The 14,074-nt window shown below is 41.9% G+C and overlaps 1 protein-coding gene across 17 annotated transcripts in view; it reads left to right on the top strand.

The window, feature by feature from the left end:
* Positions 1-11,827, top strand: part of LOC118785348 (protein unc-80 homolog) — a 74,545-nt gene extending 62,718 nt beyond the window's left edge. For 12 of the 17 annotated variants that reach the window (XM_036539961.1, XM_036539958.1, XM_036539957.1 and 9 more), the window contains 6 exons: positions 158-214; positions 1,849-1,930; positions 2,383-2,494; positions 3,095-3,115; positions 3,307-3,497; positions 8,864-11,827. In XM_036539961.1, the coding sequence (XP_036395854.1) occupies positions 158-214; positions 1,849-1,930; positions 2,383-2,494; positions 3,095-3,115; positions 3,307-3,497; positions 8,864-9,265 (865 nt within the window). In that variant the 3' untranslated portion in view covers positions 9,266-11,827. Of the gene's footprint in view, positions 1-16; positions 74-157; positions 215-1,848; positions 1,931-2,382; positions 2,495-3,094; positions 3,116-3,306; positions 3,498-8,863 lie in introns of those variants that run through there. The other 5 variants (XM_036539954.1, XM_036539952.1, XM_036539947.1 and 2 more) reach the window with 2 other exon arrangements.
* Positions 11,828-14,074: the final 2,247 nt, after the last annotated feature.

The raw sequence follows: 14,074 nt of genomic DNA, 5'->3' as shown, positions 1-14,074 counted from the left end.
ATCGATTACTCTACAGGGAGAAGTACAGGAGTGACACCCTCTCCAAACTGTGTCCATGAGCAGTGGGAGGGACCCTTCTCCTGGGGGGGGGGGGGGCATCAGCGACTGCACCTGCTTCTCCTCTCTCCCTAAACCCTTTTCCCTGCCCCCTTTGCAGTGAACCCAATGTGCTAGATGAGTCCCAAGGAATGCTGGAAGAGGGTAACCTGTCTAGGTACAGTGTCACAGCCCTGTGTGTGTGTCCGTGTGTGTGTGTGTGCTGGGGCTTGGCCCGGAAGGCCTCCTCCTCCTTGCTCATCACATCAAATCAAGTCGCTGGCCGTGGTTTCTCTTCTCCCTCTCTCCTCTGTGTGGGTCCAGTGTGACGTCTCTGTCCTCACCAGCTCCAAACTGACACCATCTCTAGTCATCCGCTGGGCCTTGTAACCGTGGTGGGCGGGAGCTGGTTCCGGAGAGGTCTCGGCCTCCCCCCATCGCCTCTCGCTGTGTGGTTCTTGTGTCATCACAGTCAGCCCCCATGGTGCCATGGTGTTCATACGTGTTCCAGCTTCCGCTACTCAAATTGGAGTGCCCCACTGGGGTGCCAATCTGTGGGGCCAAGGGGTACTGGAGCAGCAACCATCACTGAGATTCATCTCCAGGCTCAGGAGATACCATTGTTTTCCTTCGCAACCCATGGCATGGAATTCTCTGGTAGCTCCTCAAAGCAGGGAAGAGGCTTGGCAGTGATAGACTATGGTGTGAAAATGCCATTGACAGAGCACCATTGACAGAGGTAATCAGCATTCTGCTTCCTTGTGATCACAGTATCTCAATGCTAACTAGAAATGATAGGAGTGGCTCTGATAACTGAGCGCTGTCTTCTTTAGCCAGTCAAAACTGAAGAGGGATCTGAAGGGTCTTTGACGGTTTGAGCCATTGATTACATTTGTCTCGAAAGAGGAAGAGAGCTGCAACGTAGTGGTTTGTTTCATATTGATAGTGTCATAAAGATACTATAACGATTCCAGCCACTCCACAAACTCAATCCTGCCTTCAGATCATGGAGACTCTCCTAAAATCTGTAAACACTTTGTAGCTCCGCGCACAGCCTAAATATATACTTTAATTCATTATAAATTGCACCTGGGCATCTTCCATGTGATGAGAAAAGGGCATTCATTTAAAATGTCCATTGAGAAAACTGCAACAGCCAAAGGGGCCAAGATAGTGTACACTAATGCAGCGAACTGCTCAAGATAGTAGCCTTTATACAGTACCACATTAGGACAATATCAATGGCTTTTTTATATCATACCCTCTCATTTAGGTCCTAGGATTAAACTGATGATCATCAGCTTGAAGTCTGTGACCTGGAAGTAGTTATTGGACCAAACAAAATAATAAGCCTTGATCTTTAAGGTGTGGCTAAAATAATCACACCCCAACTCCCCAGCAGAGATGCTCTCAGTGATGAAAGTATATCTGGGACTTCCCTTCCCAAAACACTGGACATGTTGTCCTGTGTTGCCTCTTCAGTTCCCATAATCCCCTTCTTGTTTTGATGTCTGACATGGGAGATGATGACTGAGTCTGGACTCCATGTCTTGCTGTGGTTGACGTGTCAGTAGTGGAGAGTCTCTGGTTCTCCTGTCTCCATGGGGGGAGGCTAATAGTTCAGGGATGAGCAATGGACCCACTTCTTCTTAACTCTCCTGCAGTGGACAGTGAGGAGGCCTTGCAGGAGATTTAATCAGGATGGCGTTCAAGGTCTCAGAACCAGCAGAGTGGGTCTGCGCATGTGCAGTTCTGACTGGAGCCCATCTCTTTCTGTCTGTCTCTCTGTCTGTCTCTGGGTTGGATCCACAGGGTGGCCAGTGTGCAGAGTGAGCCGGGCCAGCAGAACCTCCTGATACAGCCTCCTCTGGGCCGAAAGAGAGGCCTGAGACAGGTGAGACAGACAGTGGTGCAGAGGAAATGTTCACAGCTCCCATAAGTAGGATGCTACTGTATACACTGTGCTTGAGAGTGACTCCAGTGTAAACCCATGCATTACTGCAGTAGCACTGAAAAACACACTGCCTGGTTACATGTTGGTTATGTGTTATGTGTTGAATATTGGCTAGGAGTTACACATATTTTACATGCTATCTGCAGTGGGATTGTAGACATAGAAATAGCATCCCTGATCTCTTCAGTGTATCACTTTTCAAAGCAACAGTCTAAGCAACAGATTATTCTGTATATGACAATATGCCAAGGTGACATAGTACAAACACCAGTTCATTAAAACAAAATATTTACTGTACACTCGCTGCTGCAGTGCTCCAAAATTTAGCTACTTATGAATGCTTGTAAGTGAAGCCAGAATGTTTCATAAATGAAATGGATCCCACATTTCAGTTACGGCGCCCCCTGCTGTCCATCCCAAAGACTCAGAATGAAGCACGTGGTCGCCATGGTGCCCGTCTCTCCACCACGCGAAGGAGCATCCAGCCCAAACACAAACCCCTGGGTAACACTGCGTGCGTGCGTGTGTGGGTGTGTGTGTGTCTGTGTGTGCCTGTGTGGATGTGTGTGTGTGTACGCATGTGTTTGCGTGCATGTCTGTGTGCATGTGTGTGCAGATGTGTGCGTATGTGCAGATGGGTGGGTGGATCTGTATGTGATTGAGAGGACAAGAGAAAGAAATCTGTTATCAGGTTATATTCAAATAACATGTTCATCTGCTGTAATTAATAAACAGACTCCACTTCATACCAGCACAGGGTTTACTCCAGTCTCTGTTTTGTGTCTGTACTTGCTTAGATATACTTTAATGCTCACCACAGGCTCACTGCATTTACAAAATAACTAAATAAAACAAGAAAAATTCTTTTGTTTGTGCTAATTTAGATTTTTTTAGATGTAGTCTGAATGGAAAACCCTATCGTACAGGTTGGGCTTGACTGGTGTGCTGATATGAAGTGCTTCATTACCTGTTCCTCATTCAAAAACCATCACTGTTTGTACAATATTTGCGTCTGTTTAGTAAGTCTGACAAGTCTCACAATCACCACAGACCCCAATAACTGACTATGTCATTCTGTTCTGTTTATGTCTCGTTTCTAAAAAGAAACTTTAATGGACTGTGAAGGTGAGACAGCTACCTTTCCTCTTGCAACATAACGGCCTATTCCGAACCTCAGCTGAAAAGGCGCTCTGCATGTCTGTCTTGCATAATCCCGCCCCCTCCCTCCCTCTATTCCAGTGGCAGTAATGTGTGGCAAAGTCAGAGTGCCAGTAGGGGACAGCATACTGAGACCAGATTGTCGTCTCTCCCTTCAGCCCAAACAGAGCAGAAGAGGTCAGTCACCTTCACCGAGACCCAGCCTGACACGTCAGTTACGTCTCCCTTGGCTACCAGTAAGGACCGCCCCTCTGAAAGCAGAAAGCTGAGCCCTGGTCCCCCAGCATCCCCTGCAGCTGTTGCCTCAGCAACAGTAACTGCAGATCTGCACAGCCCTTCCCAAACTCAGGTAGATTGTACTCGTGATGTCACATGTAGTTATTGGAAATCATGCAGCAGTGTCTGTCACAAGGTTTTGTATTATTTACAAATTACAGTGAAATTTTGTATTATAATGACAGTTATTTACAACTACAGTGAAATTTTGCTTCATTTCTGGTAAGTGACCACTGGATATGAGGTAGACATGGCAAACAGAGGCCTTTGTTTGACAAAGAACCATTTTTAATGTGTTTGTCCCCCTTATGCAACCCTATGTAGGATTGCTAACTGGAGTTCCAAACTAAGTTACAGAAGGACAATTTTTAGACAACACCAATGCAGCAACAAACCTATCTTATCCTCAAAAAAACCATTCTCTACCTCCTCTTGGGTCAACTGCTCTCAGGATCCCTCCTCCACCCCATCTCCGCAGCCTTTACAATAAACAGCAATGCTACAGAGAAAAGGCATTCACAGTGCATATGCAAGCTGGTAACAGCTTTTAGCTTTCTAAACCAATAGGTACAACATCTGCAGCGGTACAGAACACCCTGTTTTACTGAGGCAAAATCACAACACCCTCAGAGACACAAATTGAACCGCTGTACAATACTCAAATAAAATAAGGCCATAAAAATACAATAAACACAGCAGCAGCATATAACAGCAATAATGCAACAGCAGCACAATCATAAATACATAGTCCTACCTGTGAAGTTTTTCTTCCGTGTTTTTCTGACAGAGAGGTCCTTAATAAGGCTGGTGAAATCCAATTTGCGCAGAATATTAATATTTTCTTTAGTAGATTTTGGCCATGGTGTCTTTTCGTTTTTGTGCCCCGCCATCATATTTTCTTTCTGACATTTTGCTGCCATGCTGTCGAGTAGCAGTGATGTATTATTTGAAAACCAAATTGACCTTATGAACCTGGCCACATTTACCCAATCAACTATTTAATTAGGGGCCAAGCACCGAAGGTTAGAATTTTTCACTATTATACTTTCTCCTCTGGGAGTCTATGGCAGCCCATAGAACCCCTTGGTGGATTTTTATGAAATTTGGCACATTGATAGAGGACAGTCCAAAGTATTCAGGCCTCAAATTTGGGGTCAATCCATCCATCTCTGTAGCGCCACCAATAGGCCAAACTTCAAGGTACATTTTTGCTTATAATTTTTGAACCATTTGTCCTAGAGTTGTGATCTTTTTTCCCCTGAATCCTTGGGTCATGACGATTCGAATGCACCCACTGGCATTAAAGTCCGCCATATTGGATTTTCCGCCATTTAGAATTTTTTGAACAACCTACTTTTGCGAACTAGTCCTAGGCCGTTTATTCTATCACCACCAAATGTGGTACGTATCATCTACAGATGGGTGTGACCAAAATTTATTCAAAGAATTTTGCTAGGGCAAATGATGTGGCCGCTGTCGTCCAATGAATTTCCATGCCGAAGACACCAAAACAGGAAGTGAGCCATATGTCAGCAATGCTTGGATGGGGTCATGCCAAAATTGGTATACATTATTACCAGGGGGAATATTGGGTACCCACCAAGTTTCATGAAATTTGGCCATATGGGGGCACTATACCAGAAAAACAGAGAAAAAAAATTCAAATGCCTATAGCTTTGGAACCAAAGCAGATGTTTCAACCAAATTTCTTGTGCATCATCACAGTGAAGGACCCTAGCTGGGAAAGCATGAAACCTGTGTGTTATAGAAGCCCATAGAAGCCCTAGGTGGATGTTGGTGGAATCTGGCACCCTCATAGAGCACAGTCCAAGGTATCCAGGCACCAAATTTGGAGTCAATCCATCAATCCGTGTAGTGCCACCAACAGGCTAAATTTCATAATACATTTTTGTTTATTACTTTTGAACCGTTTGTCCTAGAGTTGTGATCCTTATTTCCACTGAATCCCTGAGTCATGATGAATTGAATAGACTCATCCACTGTAATGGATTTTTCAGTTTTTCAAAAAAAAACTATCACCAAAAGATTTGGTCCGTATCATCTACAGAGGGTTCTGACCAAAAGCTACTCAAAGAATTTTGCTAGGGCATATGATACGGCCGCTGTTCTCCAATGAAATTCCATGGTGAAGACACCAAAACAGGAAGTGAGTCATATCTCAGCAATGCTTTGTTGGAGTGATGCCAAACTTGGTAGACTTTGTTGGTATTAACAACACTGGGTATGCAACAGTTTCATGAAATTTGGCCACTTGGGGCCCTATACCATTAAAAATCATTAGAATACCCATTACTCTGGCAGAAAAGCAGATACAGTATCTCAACTAAATTTCTTGTGCTTCATCAAAGTTAAGAATCCTATCTGGGAACTTATGAAACCTCCACATCAGCCATTTTAGGTTTTGGGTATTACCTCTTTGGACCATTGTCTTTAACAGTTGTTAAAGGATAGTTGCCAGGTTGAACAATGTGGCCACAGTGTACCCACAAATTCGCCCGTGAAGTCGCCATAAAGGAAGAGTGGCCATATCTCTGCAATGCTTTTGTTCATTGGCATAAAAGTCAATACACATGCTTACAATTAGCTCTGGGTGCCACACAGCAAGTTTAGTGAAATTTGACCACTTTGGGGTGCTATACTGAAAAACAGGTTTAAACACCCATGTGTGCATGTACTTAGATTTTAATGACATTTTGTTCCAATGGACATCACAAGGCACCGACCACACAAAGAAAAGCAGATATTGCAACCAGATTTGTAGGTCATTACATCATTGCATGCCAGGTTCTACCTGGGAAATGAACACAATGACCAAATGGCATGGCTGCTAAGATACAATCAGTTTGTAGCACTTAAAATAGGCACATCTCCTGCACCTTTTGACCTATTGCCACAACTAATACACTAAATATTGCTGAAGAAACACTTGGACTTTCCATATTGGCCTGAATGTTAGACAGCGTTTTTTTTTTCGACTTCAGAAATTACATCTGAAAAGTGGGGTTGCCTTACATGGGAGGACTAGACTTATTAATGTCATTATACATTACGAACAGCAGATGGCGCCATTTATCTGAGATTGTTGAGTGCTATTAGAAATCCCAGTAGACTAGTTTATTTTTATTTTTATTTAAATGTGGTAATTTCATCTAACAGATGTAGAAAATATATCAGAGTACCTTGTTTTATTCAGTGTATTTTATTAAATTGATTTCAGATTGAGATTTCCTTTATTGTCATTTTATCATGCACTTACGTACAATCAAGAATGAAATGCAGTTTCTCTTAAATCAACAGTGTATATAAATTACTAAGAGAATTAAAACAACATATATCCATAAACAATACACTCAGTTTTGTAAACATTTGGAGGGGAATAGCAGCATGCCTCTGTGGCGGCATGTCTTTATGATATAGCTGGAGGGGAATAGCAGCATATATTGTCAATAAATGATCTTTTTTTTGTCTGTACAAAAAGTGCCAGGTGCAACAAGAAATGGATTGCACTAGCGCAGATTTCTTTATATAAATAAGACTAATTTGATCTTCAAAAAGTCTTTTACCAAAAAAAAGGTGTTAAAAAATGAGGGGTCCTTTTCTAATCAGGGACATTTTATTATATTCAGCTAATATGGTTTTTCTCAGCCATTTTTCCCATGATTTTGGATTTTTTCAAATACCCAAAAATTGCAGTCCTCCAACAGTGTATGGATATACACATATATGTAGTGGGGGGCAGTGCGGTGGTGCAAATGGGTAGTAGACAGTTTGTACCTTGTCCCTGTGTCCATGTGGCTTTTCTCTGGGTATTCTGGTTTTTCTACCACAGTCCAAACACATTCAGGTAATGTCAGTTGGACATGCTATATTGCCCATAGATGTGAGTGTAGGAGTGGGTGTCAATGTGTCTGTTCAGCCTGTGATGGATGGTGTCTTGGTCAGGGGTTGTTCTCATTAATTGTCTACCTGGTGGCCCTGAGGTGCTTGGCCCCTTCATTGCTGCTTGCAGCTATATTTTTTAAAATGTTTCTTATGGGCCAACAGAGCTCAAGTTTTTCCTCTGAAGTAAATTTACCCTTTCGCGTTTTAATGTTAAATATATAGCGAATGCTAACTGAAAACTATGAGAAGCTTAACGCTAATGAAAACATAACAAACCATATAACAACACGCGCTACATAGCATAAAAATAAGTTTCTGCGAAAGGGTTAAAAATGGTCTGGCCAATCCGGGGCCCTCGCACACGTGGGGCCCCTAGGCTGCAGCCTAGGCCAGCCTGTGCATTAATCCGCGCCTGTCCACCATTACACTCGCCTGCCACCAATGGCTGTTTCTGACATTACAAAACCTACAGTGCACCACAGTGAAGTGAACACTCATTGTAAGATTTGCACTACTCCACTGATGTCATTCAAGCAACTTGTAGACATCTGACAAATTCACTGGTGCCTGCAAACTGTGAGACAGGGAAACCCTGGCTGTCCTAGCCACCCCTATCCAGTGGCGGCGGGTGAGCTGGAAACAGGGGAGGCTGAAACATTACCTTTAAATCTATTATTACTTTCAGCCTGTTCCCCTTTATCCTCCTTGATTAACAATAAAACAAATAATTCACAGAATAATTGACACCAATCGCATGAATAGAGTAAATGAATATGCTTGTGAAACAGTGCAGATTGTCTGTAGTTTGTGTGCTTGCGAAAGCTACAACGAAAGCCACTGCCCCTATCCCCGACAGAAAAAAGCAAGGCTATTCTACTGCTTTGGTCTCCTTGTCATATGCAGCAGGCTTTGAAACTGGGGCATTGAGCTCAGCTTGCACTCAAGATGAGCAGATTGCTGACTGATCGATTCAGGGAATCCTGATACAACATCATTTAATTTTCGAGGTTTATTTTTACTCAATGAAACACCGCATTTTAGTAACCTGTGGAGCAACATTTCAAATATGCAAATTTTAATTCCAGTGGAATATCCAGTATTCTTTCTGGAAGCTTTTTTGTGAGCATGTATATTTATATACTGAACGCATTCATGTGGCCTACAGCTGGGTACATGATTAGTTTGAGCAGGAACAGAACAGCAGCATTCCAGGATTAAGTGTATGTTGTTTTTTTCCTGTTTATTGTGGACCATATGCATGCTTTGTTTTTTAATACTATCTTAACTAAATATAAGAAACTGCAGGTGTGTTCAGACTTATGTTTTGTTTTGTTGTGCAATCAAAAATGTGTGCATTAGAATCATATGTGTTTTATAAGCCAAAATTAGCTGAACTGAGTAATGATCTGTACTGAGCACCGAAACCCCACCGATAAGAGACACATTTGAAAAGGAGAAATATGATCCCTAAGACTAGCTCATATTCAGAGAATTAAAGCAAAGCAGGGATTTAACCCAGGTGTGTCTGTGCTACAGGTGTCTGCAGCCACAGAGAGCCGCGAGAGGAAAGACCTGAAGGGACTCCGGAGCAGCCTGTCCCCCCCACTGAGTTCCACCCCCACCCCTCCACCTCCCTCATCCACCTCCTCTCCTTCTCCTCATTCCTCCTCTCCTCTCCCACCCCCTTTGCCTGTTCTGGGGACCCCTGCCCACCCTGGCCCCACCCATGCAGGCCCTGCCCACATTAGCCCCACCCAGCTGCAGGAAAGCCCTGAGGACGAGGAGACATCTGTTCTGCTGCAGCATGCAGACACTGTGCTCCACATCAGTGAGGAGAACGGCACAGAGAACCCCCTTCTCTCTCCACTTCTTTCCCCCCTTCTGTCCCCTCTCACTATCTCCCCTGTTGATCTGGACCTGGATGAGTCACATGTCTGACGCCGCCCCTGTACCCTGCTTCCTTATGCTCCCCCTCCAACCAAAATCTTGTCTGCACCTGAAAGAGTCTGAATGCAGTGCTTTGTCAGGATCAAGCAGTTGTTTCAGATTCCTTCAATGTACACACAAGGAGACAGAGAGAATGAATTGTTTGTTCTGACTTTCTTGAAGCAGGCATAGTGTAGCTTAATCAGTGACACTGGGAGACAGTTTGTTGTGTGACATTATGTCCCGGGAAAACTGTTGTTTGTAAGCTGCTATACTGGCTGTTGAACTTGCTGCCAAATAGCACCCCTGTACCTTTTTTTCTCTGAAATTGACTGGCAGCATTTGAGAATGAATTAGAAAAGCCATGTTATGCCAATGTAGTTGGAGAGAAATGCACTGGTATATCAGATGTTATTGTAAAGCTGCTGAATAAAAATGTACACCTAGATTAGAAAATATAAAGCAGATGTTATTTTTTATGTTTAATACCTTTAAGCTCTAAGTATATTGTCAAATGGAGAACATATAGAAATATTTAACAGAGACAGTTGTTATAAAGAAACATGAAGAATTATTGTATCACAGTGCAAGTTCATGCAAATATTATATAGACAGAATATGAACTCATAAACCAACACCTTATGCAGACATAATGCAATATGAATGACTGTGGACATTATAGAGAATGATTTTTCCTCTGACAGACTGAAGGTGTAAGAATCTAATGAGTAGCAGATGAGTATTTGTAGAAGAAGTGGTGAGTAACAGCGTAATCAGTAATGAAACCTGTCCAAATGTGCATCATCAGGTGTTGTCTGTTATGAGGTTATGAACTTGCCCACTTGACAGTCGATATACATTAAAACAGTCAGTGACTGCTCAGTGCCATGTGCATTGTGTTAGCTGTGTCTTCACATAGTGTTAATGGAGATGAGACAGCGTGTGTGTGAGAAGAGAAGGACAGTGTTAATGTGAGACTCTGAGAAGGAGAATGTGTATCTGAGATTTGGAGAGGCAGGGCCAGCCCAAGCCTGTATGGGGCCCTAAACAGAATTTGATTTGGGGGCCCCCCACCGTCCGCCAATACTAGTGACTATTGTCAATGCTTGATCATTCGCACGGATACTAACCTAATGTTAATGTTATGATGGGCCGTAGCCAGGGAAAAATTTTAACTGAAGTCCAGAAGCATAAGTAGAGCGGGTTTATTTTATAGCTGTACATTTGTACTTTTTTTCCCAGGAAAATTTGTAATTCTAATAGGCTATTGTGTACCAAAAATGTAGGCTAAACAAACATCCCTTCTTTCTTACCACCAAGTCACTTTTAAGGCATTTTGAACCATTCCTGTAAAATCAGTAGGCTAGTACCTTCTGGTGAGCAAAGATGTTCTGTTATGGACATGAATGGGTTAAAAAAAAAGACAGGTGACCGATGTTAGTTAATCTCAGCTAGCTAACCTTTAGTATTGTAAGTTAGTTGATATAGCAACACATAGTAACTCTGTTGGACCACATTGCACAGGTAACGTTAATTTTCAAAGCTGTCAAATTATAAGGCTAGCCAGTGCTGTAAGATGAAATCACATTGACAAGAAGCAGAGTACCAGCCAGTGCTGCGCTTGTGATTACTGATGAGGTTGTTAGCTTGGTTAACGTTACAAGCTCGCTAGCCGTTTCAGAGATGTGTGACAGTTGCCTCACTGTTGCTTGGCAACAGAGCTACGTGCTGCCTGCTACCACTCTTTCCTCAGCAAACAGTTTTTCTAAATCTTTTAGGCAGGCTCTTCCTGAATCATTTTTGTCAATTAGTAAACCATCCAATGCAGTATTATATTTTGCTTTTGATAACAGTGAGTGTTAGCTAGCAAGCCTAGCTAACTAGCTAGCTAACATTAGATTACATTAATACTAATTAGCTAGCTAGCTCGATAACATTTAGCTGATACAAAATGCCATTCGGAAGCGCTGCTGTCCCACAGGTAGTGAACGGACCGATTCAAACAGATATGTGAACATGGTAAATATGTAATGTTAATATTTACCTAGAGTGACCATATTTTGGTTTTCAAAAAAGAGGACTTATCCCTTTTATCCCTCCAACTCTCAGACGTTACAGAAACACGGTTGCTTATCACTGAGGAACTTGGTGGATCGATATGACCGTAGGGCCTACAGAGAATTTGCTCAGATTTGTTGACTGTTTTGCCTAGGCTATGCTCTAACATCAGCCTAACAGATGCGTCAGCAGGGGGATTTATAACAATGTCAAAACACTTTCGTTCACAAAATCGTTCACATGACAAAAAGTCATGTTCATTCACATACACATATAATGCAAAACATCGGCCTGAGAGGGGAAAAAATTACCAAGGTCCAGACCTCAGCGACTTCTTACTACAGGGTTGCTTGCATCAAAATACAGTTAACGTCCATTACAGTGCGCATGTGCATGAACGTGACACCAGCTCTGACAGAGGCAGCGGGAAATGCTTAAACCAGTAGTAGCTAGCCAGCCCGTTAACATAATATTGTGTTTCTGTATGATTACCATTGACATAATGTAATATATCACAAGTAAATAAATAAATAAATAAATAAATATTTCAAGCTCTCTTGTGGGACATTTCAAGCGCTCTTGGGGGCCCTAAGCAGGCACTTAGTTCGCTTACGCGTCGGGCCGGTCCCCTGGAGAGGTATAACATTAATGTGAAGACAGGGCAACAGCTTCAGAGAAGGACCAAGCTAAAGTGAGACTGATAGAGACAAGACAATGTTAATGTGAGATTTGTGGAGATGGAGCAACATTTATGTGAGATTTGGAGAAGGAAAATGCTGAAGTGAGATTTATAGAGACAAGACAATGAGATTTTTGACACAATACAATGTTAACATGAGATGTGTGTAGATTGGAAACTGTTAATGTAGTAAAATGTTGATGTTAGATTTGGAAGAAGACAAGTTAATTATAAGATTTGTGGAGTTGAATTCATGTAAATTGGAAGAGAGAAAAATGTTAATGTGAGATTAATATTGTAGAGACAGTTAATTTCTCCAGGTTGAGAATGCATCAGGCCTGAAAGTGAAAAAATGGATTTATGAAATATTAAGTTAATTTTTAAAACAATTTCTAAAATGATTGACTTGGTAATTTCATGTAATTCTTTGAAAACCTTAAGATGTATTTGCTTCCAAAGATGTATTTGCTTACAATTACAACTGCTACCGCTGCTGTGATATTGTGACTCTCACAGCATTACCACAACATTAGATAAATATTTTGACTGTTAACAAAGGCATGTGCCCCATATATTAAAAAAACTGTGTTGATGCCCCCCCCTTCCTATTTTCTAAATGTTTCTTACCAAGATGTTTGACATCTAAGATTGAAATGCAGAAGTACTTTGAATGCCCCACTCTCTATCTAACTTACTTCTCTGGTGTGTAAATATTCTCTAACTGGAGAAGTTGGAGGATGCCATCTTTAGCTTTTCCTGCAGGCCTGATGTTTGAGCTGTGGAGGCTTTGGATTGGTTCAAATCTAAACCCACTCTGCCAACTACCCAATGACTGCTGGTAATGGTGGTGAATGAATGGTGATGGCTGTTCTGCCTCAGAAAAGATGCTCAGTATTCCAGCTGTGTATTGGCTGGTGGACAGAAGATGGGAAATGCGTTGATTTTTTTCTCCATGAAGGAACAGATTGGTTGGTTGCAGTTCTTGATAGATCTGATTGGTTGTCATCAATGTAGAGTTGTATAAGTAGATCAGGTGCCTTAAATTGCACAGCACCATGGCACTGTGATGCGTGTTGTGTTCGTGACTGCTGTCTGTAGCATCTGCATTCTCTGTGGCCCTCAGCTGAAAGCCAGCTTTTGTGTCTTCAGTGCTAAAATTCTTCATCTCTGTGTCTGTAGTTCAAATGTTCTCCATGCTTTGTGTCTATAGTTCTAATGTTCTCCATGCTCTGTGTCTTTAGTTCTAATGGTGTCCCTATTCTGTGTCTGTAGTTCTCCTGTTTACCGTGCTTTATGTGTAGTCTGGGGTTCTCCGTGCTTTAGGTCTTTACTTCTAATGTCCTCCAGGTTCTGTGCCCTTACCATTCATTCTCTAAAAGTTCTGTCTTTAGTTCCAATGTGTTTGGCATCTGTAGTTCTTATGCTGTCTATGCTCATTGTCTGAAATTCTGATGTCCTCCATGCTTTGTGTTTGTATTTGTAATGTTTCCAGTTTCTATGCCTTTAGTATTAAAGATTGTGTCTTTAGTTCTTATGCTGTCCATGGTCTGTGTCTGTAGTTCTAATGTTCTCCAGGTTCTAGGCTTTTAGAACACATTATTTAAAGGTTCTGGTTTTAGTTCTAAGACTCCCCAGATTTGGTGTCTGAGGTTCTAATGTTCTCCATGCTCTGTCTGTAGTTCTAATATTGTCCAGGTTTTTTGTCTTAATGCTGATGTCCTCTCTGACCAGCAGTTCTGTCCCAGTTTAATGGTATGTGAGTGTGTTCGGGTGATAATGGCTTCTGTGTGCAGTGTCCTTTATACAGTAAAAGTTACCAGCTTGCCTTGATTTCAATGTAGATTGAGTCACTCTTCTCTTTTATCATACGACATCATGGATATATGAAACAACACTAGGCCAGTTTCAAATAGAAATGTGCTAGTTTGCATTTTATTTGTAAGGTCTTTCAAAAATGGAAGTTGAAAAGTAATCAATCAAGTGATAAATGTTTTGTTTTCTGGATAAATTCATTTATGTTACCTCTAAATGATTTTAGTCTCTGGTGAACCCCTGAGAGAATTCATTAAGTTGTGACTCTTCTG

Source organism: Megalops cyprinoides, chromosome 11 (assembly GCF_013368585.1).
Source record: "Megalops cyprinoides isolate fMegCyp1 chromosome 11, fMegCyp1.pri, whole genome shotgun sequence".
NCBI classification, from domain to species: Eukaryota; Metazoa; Chordata; class Actinopteri; order Elopiformes; family Megalopidae; genus Megalops; species Megalops cyprinoides.
Note: the sequence above shows the minus strand (reverse complement) of the source record. Positions and strands in the feature narration are given on the sequence as shown.